Source organism: Poeciliopsis prolifica, unplaced genomic scaffold, assembly GCF_027474105.1.
Source record: "Poeciliopsis prolifica strain line A6 unplaced genomic scaffold, Auburn_PproV2 SCAFFOLD032, whole genome shotgun sequence".
Classification (NCBI taxonomy): domain Eukaryota; kingdom Metazoa; phylum Chordata; class Actinopteri; order Cyprinodontiformes; family Poeciliidae; genus Poeciliopsis; species Poeciliopsis prolifica.
The window spans coordinates 3,512,141-3,524,398 of NW_026562407.1; the positions used below are offsets into that span (position 1 = coordinate 3,512,141).

Genomic DNA, 12,258 nt, shown 5'->3' on the forward strand with positions numbered 1-12,258 from the left:
TTCCATTCAGATACATGCATAAAAAGTGGAGCGTAAGAAACCATTTGTATTGATGGTCATTTGGTCTCACTCCCAATCAGCTTAAGTATTCATGACAATGCTTTACCCATCAGTTTCTTTTAACAAAATGTATTAAGTAAATGTAACTTCAGTCACAGGAAATGATGTGAGTTTGCAGTATAGAGTTGTGTTGAGTTAAATAGTTTTTTTCTCCACATAAATTATATAATCATTTGAAAATAAATACAATTTTGTAGTTGTGTTCAAATTTGATTCATGATCTGAAATGTTAAATTGTGACAAAACATTAGAAACAGAAGTGATCAGTAGGGGCCACAAACTTTTTCACACCACTGTAAAAAGCCTCAGGGTCCTTTAATCCTCCAGCCAAAGTCACCTGCTTGCTTTGACTTCAGCCTAAGCTTCTGACTTTCATTAGAGTTTAACTCAGCTTGGCAACATGGGCAACTACACTGGATTTGAGGGGTGAAAGGAAAAAAGGGACATAAGGACACACCGGGTATGTTTTCCATAGAAATGTTGTCACATTTATAGGCTTGGAAATAGCAGCGGAGTGACTTCACCACATTCCTCCATTTTTACAGTTCCCAGAATCTATTGCTCACTTGCTAAAGGTAGCCAGTGAGCTTTGCTGCTAAAATTCACCGCTTTTTCACCGCTCGGGGTGTTCAGGAGGGAGCCGCCAAATGACAGGAGCAGCCAGTGAGATCATAAAACATCTCAACTGTGTAAAAGACAAATTGACAAACCAGCTCAGATCGTATTTAAGGTCGCAACGGAGTTACCATATGGCCCTAGCGCTCTCTGCACATGAGAACGGGCCCTGAGAAACACAAGACTGTCAAAACCTCATGCTCAAGGTGCCAGACCCCCTCTGTAGATCACGGTAAACACTGAGGTCAGGAGGGTTTTCAGGACTGCAGTTCATGATGTTTGTGACCGGCCAGCATTTTTTCGGTCAGGCAAACCTCAGAACGCTACTGGCTGTAAAAGCAGTTGATGTGTTAAGAGGTGCTTGGGGTTTCGGCTCCTTCTGTGATTGCATATGAGGAGCTCTACGTACTCAGGGTCCAGGTGGATCTGTTTACAAACCTATGTGTCCTTTGGCAGTTGCTACCGCGAATAGGCTTAGATCCACTCCGCTGCTGTGTGGGAATGAGGGAGCAGTAGCCTGGCCAGGGGTGGCAGATATAACAGTGTCATTAAAAAACAGCACAAGGCCCCTTATGTGTGTCTCCATGTGAGAGTGAGCGATTTTTGTTGGCAGCAGATGCTGGAAATGGGCCTGTAACACCCTCCAACCAATTCCAGTTTCTTTACACACACACAAGTGGCCATGCAGGCAACTTACTGCCACTGCAAAAATACCGCTGGAGGTGATTAGGACACTAATCATCTGGCTTTCATTAGGCCGTTCCACGCAGTGCTCTTCATCACAAAACTCCAAAGCATTGCTGGGTTACAAGAAATAAATGCAGTCTTCATGAGGCTCAAGTAGATTATTGTTTTCTTTATTTTACGTTTATTCGGCCAGAAAAAGGCTTTCTGATATTAAAAAAAGATGGTTCATATCCCTTGTGCAGCTTGAGTGGACAAAGTTCCCGATCTCCTTGTATGCATGAAAAATGTCTGGACACTTTTTTGCTTGAAATGTCTAAGCTTTGTTGTCAACAGGTCCCTTTGTTTACAGGAGATACTCAGTATTTTTTTTTATGGGATTAATAATCTGGGAAGGATTGCAGAGAAAACACATCCCTACTAACACAAGTGAACTGCACAACATTTTATATGAAGAGTTGTTGATTCTGAGCAGAAACTGATTGTTTGGAGCATCAGCCACCAATGAGACTTCACCTGCTGGCTTGTTTGATAAAATTTGAAAGTGGCAAGCTTTTCACATGTTCATCTGTCTCTCATATGTTCTCCTCTTCACTTCAGAAAAACAACAGGGATGTCTTTACTGCGATGACAGCACCTCACTAGATCAAGCCTTGAAAAAACGGTTCATCTCTTCATCTTGGATTTTTTTCTGATTGGCTCTCCAATTGTGTGCATTTATTTATAAAATACCAGACTCATCTCCTCTAAATGACCTGTTATGTAGTCCAGATAATCTGACATCAAAACCAATGATGACACAGTGATAAACCCTGGATTTCTGGCTCTGCCTACTTCTGTTTAAACTCCACTGTGGAGATTCCAGTGTGAGAAGGAAATGAAAAGGGAAATTCATTTTATTGCCTTTACTGTTTTTTATGTTTAGTTTATATATTCCTGGTCCCTGAGTGAGTTTCCACACTGATCTTTGCTACCTGTCTCTCATCTCTTGGTCTTTGAAAGTCTCTTGTTTGGGTTCAGGCCCTGTTTGGCTTGGCAGAGGGGACTGTCTGGATTCGTCACAGGCTCTAATGTTCTTGCCATGCCACACGCTCCACATCCACTCCCTGCAATAACACTGCAAAAAAAAAAAAGAAACAAAAAAAATCCCAAGCCCTTCACTCATGTGTGAGTCTTAACTCTGAGATGTTGTCTCCAATCATGATTTCTGATTAGCCAAGGAACAAAGACGGTGAAATTCCTATTAAGTTTCCGATCTCAAAAGGAATATCATCTAATCAGTTTCCACTGCGGTCTCGGGTGATTGGCCTATCATTGTTACCATCAGCGGTTTATCATCCCTCGACGAGAAAGAAATCCTACGTTTCGGTAAGTGGTGAGCTCAATAGTTTGGGCAGAACCACCACAGACTGGAGGGAGTCACGATCCAAAGTGCTTTAATCTGTTCAGCAGACACAGACTGTAGGACTCCACTATCCCTGCTCTCCTAATGTATGTATATTACTGTTAATTTATGGAGCTACGATTTGTTTATGGACTAGTACGGCAAGAGCGATGGCAGTTTATTCAGAATCTTCAAAGCCGAGGTTCACTCAGTTCTCTGTGTTTTCATTTGGATAAGATTATCCAAAGAATAACACTCTTGTGTTTAACCCACATTTCTCTCACTGCTCACTTATTGTGTCATCATCTCCGTGTCCACACCACTCTCTCTGAACTCTTAACATTGAGGTCACTGTAAGTCAGGTGCAGACAGTGAAAGTGTAGCCACCTGACCAAATATAAGACACAAATTGATTGCATAGGGTTAGGCTAGGGTTAGGGTTAAATATTATATATATATATATATATATATATATATATATATATATATATATATATATATATATATATATATATATATATATATATATATATATATATATATATATATAATGATAGATGACCAAGCATTGTAAAGTTCTTGTTGAGTTAGTTTAAAGTGCGTTGACTTAATGCTATCAAAATTAGATTGATCATTACTAAGTTAGGTTGGCAGTCTAGGCTGTTTCACAAAATAAAAAAGGCAAAACATTTTAAATTAAATCAAAATAGTTATACATTGTTAATGTTGTGTTATTTTTTTTTTAATCTCTGTGTAATTTTCTTCTATAAAGAATTGCTTCATAGATTCACAGCTTATCAGGGAATAAATATGTGTGTAAAAATGAAATTAAACCAAAAGACTTCATAAAAAAGACATCACTTAAATATTTTTCAATAAATCATTTTATTCTTGGTAGTTTGGTGCATTTGTCTTCAGATACGATGTCACAATGTGCATGAAGAACCTGCAGAGCTTTAATAACTCTTTGCAAACTTCACCATTTGCTAGTGGTTTGATAAATAGATTCATTAAATTACTTAAAAATGAACACCATATTGTTTGGTATGAGACTCCAGATAATATGTATGCATTTTGGCTTGTTTCATAACTTGTTTTCTGTCTACTCTAGGACCTGTGAAGGGCAGAATATCAAATATCGCACATGCAGTAATGTGGTAAGTTCAGTTCAATGTTCTTATCAGTGTCTATTTAAAGCTGCTTTTAGTTTGGAAAAGGAAAAACTGGACTGAAGATTGGAAAATTGAAAATACGAAATTTCATACACATCTGTGATTTTGTTGCAAAACAGACCAAGCTCACCTCATCCCATTGCTATACAGATATTTACTTCATTATATATGTCTTTGTGTTAATTACCTTAGGAAGCACTTTAAAACCTTTGGTGTCTCCATTAGGACTGTCCGCCAGACGTTGGGGACTTTCGTGCTCAGCAGTGTTCAGCTCATGCCGACGTGCGACACCAGGGTCAGTTCCATGACTGGCTGCCTGTTTATAATGACCCAGAAAATCCTTGTTCGCTCAAGTGTAAAGCCAAAGGCTCGGGCTTTGTGGTGGAGCTGGCACCCAAAGTGCTGGACGGAACACGCTGTTACACCGAGTCCTTGGACATGTGCATCAGCGGAGTCTGCCAGGTGAGACGAAGCATCAGAGAGCTGAACTGCTTTTTGTCCCGAAATACTTTGGCTTACTTGTTTTCATTTAGCTAAAATCCAAATTGTGGCCCTGGGACTGTTGGTTGTGTCAAAGTTAAAAAATAAACTAAAATCTGACATAGGAAAATCAGACTTTTGTTCAATTTGAATTTAATTCTTATATCATGTGAAGAAAAAGCTACAAATGTTTTTATGTTGGACCCAACCGGTGATATTTATTTACTGTTATGTTTTGTATTTTGCAGTGAGCAGTGAAATCAATTGCTTCCACTGATTTTATTCTACTTTACTGTACACAAATGTCTAGTGGGTTACATATTCTCTTATGGTGAATATATGTATTCTTCGGTGCAGAATACATTTCTGTATTCTGTGTTGGATGCAGTACATCGAACACAGTAGATTTCTTCACCCTAGTACATTTTTGCTTTCTAAAAAATGTCTGCTGAAAAGCTTCATTAAAGCCACACTCACAAGCGTGGCTGGTTTAGTTTCAATATTTCTTTTAACAAGCCTTTTACCACATGCTGTGGTTCAATAATAAACATTTTCAGAGCTTCAAAGGTTTAGACAGCATTTACCATTTTCCTCCATGGTCCTGATCATGGATGCCCCAAACGATCTTTGTAGATTTAACGGAGAAATTAACAAATTTTTGACACTAGACTAGCATCCAAAAGCCTTTGCATGATAGTCCAGGCAGACATTCGTGCTGCCATTCCCAAGCAAGCTCTGCAGTGGTGACAGCACAATGCCTTTGTTAAATCACCTTTAGGATGCAGTTCTTCCACTTCCTGAACTTTCTTGGATATGCAGAAACTTTATTTTCAGCAAACTAAACTCTTTGCACTCTTCAATTCCTTGAAGTTCTTGCTGACTTGATAAATGGTCGGCTGGGGTCACAAACAGCTATATCCTTGTTCCTGGAGCGACAATGGAAGGGTGTGTTTCTTCTGAGGTGACTATGGTTCATTTCAATCATCGCTTCCATTTGAAGCATATTTCTTCCTCCAAAACGTCAAACTGAACCCAAAAACTTGTGATCACGTGAGGGGAAAAAAAGAGCCAAGTCAGGTGAAGTCATCATTTGAGCGTATAGTAAGCTACTGCTTTCTTAAACAACCATTCAATTTTTCATGCACGGATTTTCACTGCGGTTCAAAAGGCATCAGATTACATTGCCTTCAAGTACATGATCTTAAAAAGAAAGAAATCCAAGAAGACTAATGCACAGAAGGCTGAATTACATCATATGCCATCTGTTTTAAACATGAATACCCAATGAGAATAATTTGAAAGATGTGGCTTTGGACTGACCATCCAGGAAATGGTTTGCAATACTTTATTTTTCTCTCGGTTGAATGGAGTAACACCCCGCAGTGCTGCTCGTGTGCATGGGCGCACAGATTGGTGCGCTATTTTACAATGCTTAGAAACACAGAGTGGTTTTGGTTTTGTGTTACTGACAAAAATAGTGAAAAACTCCATCAATCAACAGTGCTTGCTTGTGGACATTAAGAAATAGAAAAGAAAAAAAAAACAGAGAACATGTTGAAATTTAATGGCATGCAAATTACTTTTGATGGTACCGCAGTGAAGCAAAGATTAGATATAAATATTCATCACACCAAGGGGTTTGTTTGGATTGTTTCATGAGACTTACAAAGTTAAAAACAGAACATTTCCTTGGGAGTTCTTGCAGAGTTTTAGGTTTTGTTCTGAATTCATTGCATTGTTTCTGGAGAAACATACAACACAACAGCTCATTAAATGATATAATGGGCACTTTGTTGTCCTCCTGAGACTTTTTCTGAACTTGATGCTGTCACAGTTGCTGCCTCAAATAAACATCCACAAATGAAGAGATGGACTGTCAACACAGTCATAATAAAGCACCTCCAGCTGCAATAAGCTGAATAAGTTGTTTTCTGAATAACTTCCCTTCCTTTTTATAATTACATAAAGAAATTTTGCCCCTTTTTTCTTTATAAAGTCACTTCAGTTTATTGACGTTCTTAAATATCTTAAAATTCCACAAAGGTATTGCAGTCAGGTCTTTTTCAGCTACATTGTAAATTAGATTATTTAGCCTTACGGAGCACAATCCAATCCAATCACCACTTCTATTACCCACTCAGTCTTTTAGGATATTGAGATGTTTCCGTCTGTTTCCGTGTTGTAGATTGTTGGTTGTGATCATGAACTGGGCAGCACAACGAAGGAGGACAACTGCGGCATCTGCAACGGCGACGGCTCGACCTGCAGACTGGTGCGAGGCCATTTCAAGTCCCAGCATGCTTCAGGGAAAAGTAAATACGCTTATTTCTTGCTTTTCTCTGATTAGCAAGCTACTTTTTTTCTGTAAAAAATAAAACTTAGGCACAGTTCTATATAATTCTCTGCTTTCCACTCATAAATGGATAATATTGCCTTCAAATACAACAATAAATCATCTTTGCATCAACTGATGTTTTTGCTGAATTGGCTCCGTTTGCCTTTGATATAAAATCTGTATTTATTTTGCACTTTGTTTAAAAAAGAAATCAACATGTTTTTACATTCACAAGGGTGTTTATTCATATTTCTTAAACTTTTTTTTTTTTGTCTGTCCCACTCAAGCTGAGGACACTGTGGTGGTCATTCCCTATCAGAGCCGTCATGTCCGTCTGGTCCTGAAAGGCCCGGATCACTTGTGTAAGTCCTGGTAGGTCTGGGGTCCCGTTCCATCCAAACTAGCGATACCCAAAAAGTTTTGGATTTATGTCTTTTATTCTTCGGTTGCCCACAGATGCAAAGTGCACTGTGTTTGAATCTTCACTACTTAATATTATTTCTTTGTTCGAATTTAAATGTTCCTTAATCTTTTTTTTTACGAGTACAGAAAGATACCTCAGATGGTTTTATTAATAATATTCACCTCAACAGTATCTAAACAGATCTGTCAGCGCTTCAGAGGCAGAATAATTTCAGAGCTCCAGCTGCTTAACTGAAAATGTATAAAAAAGTATAAACAGGCTTTTTACTGTTTGTCAGGTTTTGGTAAGTATGAAAGAAGGAGCTATATTTTGGAAAATCTTCACTAGAAAGTATTAGAATAACGCTAATTTAATGGCAGTCATAGTTTCACTTTTTGGTGACTTTAAATTAAGCCTGACATTAGTGTCTTAATTCCTTTCATTTTGACAAAAGGCAAATTATTTAACTTCTTACAAATTTTTCAGCATTTTAACAGAAAATTGAAATAAAGAGTTTATGTTCAAGGTTAAAATAGCAATAGAGGAGACATTGCAGGTTTATTTCTGCAGGTGTTGCTCCTGCAGAATAGTTAACAACTATTTAAAGTTGTATTTTCAACCACAACTTTAAATGTTTTTGATTAACTAAAAGCGGAACACAATACAGCATTGCAGTAAACTTCAATAAATTAGAAGATCAATGAAGAGTGGTTTTATTTGAGTAGTTTAATCCAAATCGAAAGCAGTATTTTGAGTTGACCAATTTTAAACAGTGATACATTTTGAGTATTTATGACTTTATATTTTAATGATGAAGGACGACTGCTAATAAAAATCCAAAGTTCAGTTTCTCACAAAGTATTTTGTTAATTTACTACAAAATACCACTTAAATAATATTTTTATGACAGTATGTTTATAGTGTTGGCTATAGAGACACAGAGAAGACTGATGGCATGACCCTGGTCCTCAAGGTCATCGCTAAGGAAGAAGCATTTCAATCAGACCAATTAAGACTTTAATGGTCTTAATTGACCAGTAAAGTCTAAGATATTAAGTTTTTAGTTTAAAAATTAGCATGAATAATTACTTGAGTGCATATATCTATATATTATTAGTTTTAAACTGAAATGCTTCTGTTTGTTTGCAGCCATTCTTTCTCTAAAAGTTCTTGCGGGATTTAGAGACTTGGTGTCATAGCTGCGGTTGGGTCAAACCGGGCAGAAGCTCACGGCAGCGACGGCCTCCCTGCAGATCTTGCTCGTGATCCTGCTGGCAGTGCTGCGCTGCTGCTCTTGGCTTTCAAACAGCGAAACCAGACTGTGCTCATTGTGTGCGACTGGCTCTGACTGAACCTCTGTGTGTGGTCTGTCCTAAATCAAAGCAATCCTTTAAGCCGCTAGACGTTTTAATCACATTTTTTATTTCCTTCTTCATTTTGTTTGAAGAATAGTGACACAGTAATAATAAAACCCCACTGAGAAATTATTGGGTTTGATGATGATGAAGTTCTGACATTTAAGCAAAAAGAAACGAAAGTTTTTGAGCAGAATAACGGCTCACCTGAACTCGGATGTCTACGGTTTTGTTTTAGTTGTTTAATTTGTTTTATCTTCAGATGTGGAGGGGAAGACTCTACTGGGGGAAAAAACTGAACTGATGTTGGACCAATCTGGGCAATACTTCTTGGAGAACACCACCCTGGATTTTCAGAGGCTTTCAGACAAAGAAATCCTTCGAATGACTGGTCCTCTTGGAGCGGACTTCACCATCAAGGCAAGAACTTACATTAATATATCACCCTCTTAAAATAAGTCTTTTATTTATTTATTTGCCTAAATCATCTTTTAGCAAAAAAAAAAAAAGAGTGGAGGATTTTCATTTGACTATTATTTTAAGAAGGTGATGATATGCACCCAGTGATTAAAAATGGCAAATAACTCACATGGAATGGTCTGATCAGAACCAAATGTGCAAATCATGTGGCCCAGTGATGAATATGTAAATAATTCAGTTTGCAAGAACTTAGCTGAGCTTTTAAATCAGTGGAAGATGCTCATAAAATACAAATAATATGATGAATAGTTGATATAGTTGATACATTTATGTAGTTGATATATTTTAGACTCATGAAGCTTGATTCTCATAACTTAACGTCACCTTAGACTCTTTCTTTTAAAGAGTAACACAGATCAAAGTATAAGAAAATTAAGAATATTTTACAATGTCCTCACAAGTCTAGAAAATAAAGTTTTTTTTTCATTATGCATCTCAAAACATCTACATTTCACTCCAGGGAATTAACAAAGTTAGTTTTTGACATGGTGTCACTATCTTGTTTTGTTTTTTTTCTTTCTCTATAGTTAATAAAGTCTGTTAACAGATTTCATGCAACGGATTTGAACGAGTTGACAATAGATGGTTGCAAGTGTCGCATATTTTATTTTCAAAGTGCCGTTTTCTTTACTTTATTTTGAACCTTGGTCATTATTCTTCTCATTCATTCTTGCATATCAGTCAAACTTACAATCTTCTTGATGACACATTTATGACATTTATGTGTTGGAACTATAACAGTAGCATTGCAAAATCTAAAGTGAAGAGAACTGGAGGATATCTGTTACTGAAAATGAAACACTGGTTGTGTAAATAAGAGTTTGTTTACTAAAGTTAATGTTCCTTCAGCTCTCAAGCTTGTGCTTGAAACTGAAGCAAAATTAATCCCACACCCGTTAAGGGATTTGAAATGCTTATCTCGGCTAATATCTCTACCAACTTCACGCTGCTAAAAACCAACCAACACTCAGTCCTTTCTGTTTGTTCCGCAGTTTTACTCAAACCTCTGCAGAGCCCGTCCACAGCAGGTCCAGATAAGGCTTTCATTTACGAACTCCAGCTGAACCTCCCTGCGTTTAGCAGGGTGCAAAGCAGCCCTGGTTTCATATGTTTAGATTTAAAGATATTGGAGGAGTGTGAGCCACTTCAACATGAAATGCAAATGAATCTCTTGACTACGTCCCCTGCTGTAAAGGACAGCATGTGTTGAAGCACTGTGTTGTGCGTTATTAGATGCAGAGCTATGCATATCAGTACCGTACAACCATGTTTTTGAGTGAAATAAAAACGTATTTAAATGTTGAACGGCAGCTTTTTAAATTAAACCCTGATCTACTCAAAATTCAATCACTCACTGCTGAAACTTAGTTTGAATGTAAAGAGAACGAAGCTGTTATATTTTGTCTAGTTTTTATTCGAAGGGACAGTGAGAAGAAATAGAGTGACTTATTTCATCGATTCCTTTTTGTTCTGTAGATGCAGCTTACCAGCGTTGCAGACAGTGTGATCCAGTACATCTACTATCAGCCCATCATTCACCGCTGGAGAGAAACGGACTTCTTCCCTTGCTCCGTCACGTGTGGTGGAGGCAAGCCCGGCCCATTTCTGATCAATTATGTTACATCACACAGAAAACCGATTCTCTGTTGTCATGTATATTTACTCTTTTGATTTAATGTACTTTTATTTTTTTTTATAAGTTTAATGACAACTATTTTATTATAACTTTTATATTTATCTTTAGATATTGAAATGTTTCATATTTACACTTGACAAAGTGAATATTTTAAGATTTATTAATTCTGTTTATTATAAGTAACTGATTTCATTTTAACTCATTCTTTTTTTATTTACATGTATTTAATTTCTGAAAATTTTGCAAACATTAACATGGATTATTATGTTGTTTATATATTTTGAATATATTTCTTCACATTTATTTGTTTTATTTGAAATGATTGTAATTGAACTCTTTTATTTGTATTAATTTGCAAAGTAATAGAAACATTTTTTATGTTCAATAATTGTCTGACTAAACTCTTTCTTGGTCTATATTCACAACGTTGTCCACAGGTTACCAGCTGACATCTGCAGAGTGCTACGACCTTAGAACTGGTCGAGTGGTTGTGGACCAGTATTGCCATTATTACCCTGAAAATGTTAAACCCAAACCCAAACTGCAGGAGTGCAACATGGAACCCTGTTTGGACATGTAGGGTTCTGGTTCTTTGGTTAATAATAATATTAACTGGTTAATATTAACAGCATAATCCAGTTTATTTTATTGTCTCTGTTTCTTAGTGATGGATACAAAGAAATTATGCCGTATGATCTCTACCACCCCCTTCCTCGGTATGTTTACAGTTCAAAAAGACAAAATAAATAAAAAGACATGAAGCACATTATTCCATTCTACCAGGTCTGTCGTTTTCTCCCTTCAGGTGGGAGAGCAGCCCCTGGACAGCCTGCTCCACCTCCTGCGGCGGTGGCATCCAGAGTCGCTCTGTGACCTGTGTGGAGGAAGACATGCAGGGTAACATCACCCCCACCGAAGAGTGGAAGTGTCTCTATGCTCCAAAGACAGCAATCCTGCAGCCCTGCAACACCTTCAGCTGTCCAACCTGGGTGGCACAGGAATGGTCACCTGTAGGTGTCTCCTTTAAATTCTTTATGATGCTAAAATCCTTCTTATTTCTCTGTGTGTAATCAGGATTTTCACTAAAATATTAGAATTTTTCTTTGAATGTTTAGAAAGATTCCTCTTGGCATGGTTTATCTTTTTTTTAAATATATAACTTATTCTTATTTATTTATTTAGTTTTTTTAATGAAAACAAAAACATCCTTGTACTGTGCTTTAACAAAAGAAGGGAGAAAACCCAACAAAATATCAATAGTTTTCATGAAGATTTCTGATAACACTTTATTTGACGGGGTGTAAAAATGTCATAACAACATGAGAAGGAGTATTTTTGCTCCATCAACTCCAGATATTCCTCAGTAGTCCCCAGAACTACAGAGTAACCGGAACCTTGTTACTCATGAGAGATTACTCTCTCAACAACTTCTTTATTGAAAGATATGCAGCATCTAGCTGTATCAGAGTATGGGATGTTGACACAATGACACTAAACTTTTAAAAAGCACTTAGTGACAAATTGGTATCTGGGTTTTTGTTAAATTGACTCTACAGTGCAGTGATTTCTCCCCAAATACAGTCAAATGTTTTCTGGACCTGGTTAGTACCTGGAGGTGATTCTCTTTCCATTTACTACATCTACGGGAACTTCA

The 12,258-nt window shown here is 37.2% G+C and overlaps 1 protein-coding gene across 5 annotated transcripts in view; it reads left to right on the forward strand.

The window, feature by feature from the left end:
- Nucleotides 1–12,258, forward strand: part of adamtsl3 (ADAMTS-like 3) — a 91,971-nt gene that overhangs the window by 62,076 nt on the left and 17,637 nt on the right. For 4 of the 5 annotated variants that reach the window (XM_055051155.1, XM_055051156.1, XM_055051159.1 and 1 more), the window contains 9 exons: nt 3,855–3,900; nt 4,141–4,377; nt 6,581–6,707; nt 7,018–7,092; nt 8,751–8,908; nt 10,445–10,556; nt 11,042–11,180; nt 11,270–11,320; nt 11,410–11,614. In XM_055051155.1, the coding sequence (XP_054907130.1) occupies nt 3,855–3,900; nt 4,141–4,377; nt 6,581–6,707; nt 7,018–7,092; nt 8,751–8,908; nt 10,445–10,556; nt 11,042–11,180; nt 11,270–11,320; nt 11,410–11,614 (1,150 nt within the window). Of the gene's footprint in view, nt 1–3,854; nt 3,901–4,140; nt 4,378–6,580; nt 6,708–7,017; nt 7,103–8,750; nt 8,909–10,444; nt 10,557–11,041; nt 11,181–11,269; nt 11,321–11,409; nt 11,615–12,258 lie in introns of those variants that run through there. The other variant, XM_055051158.1, reaches the window with a different exon arrangement.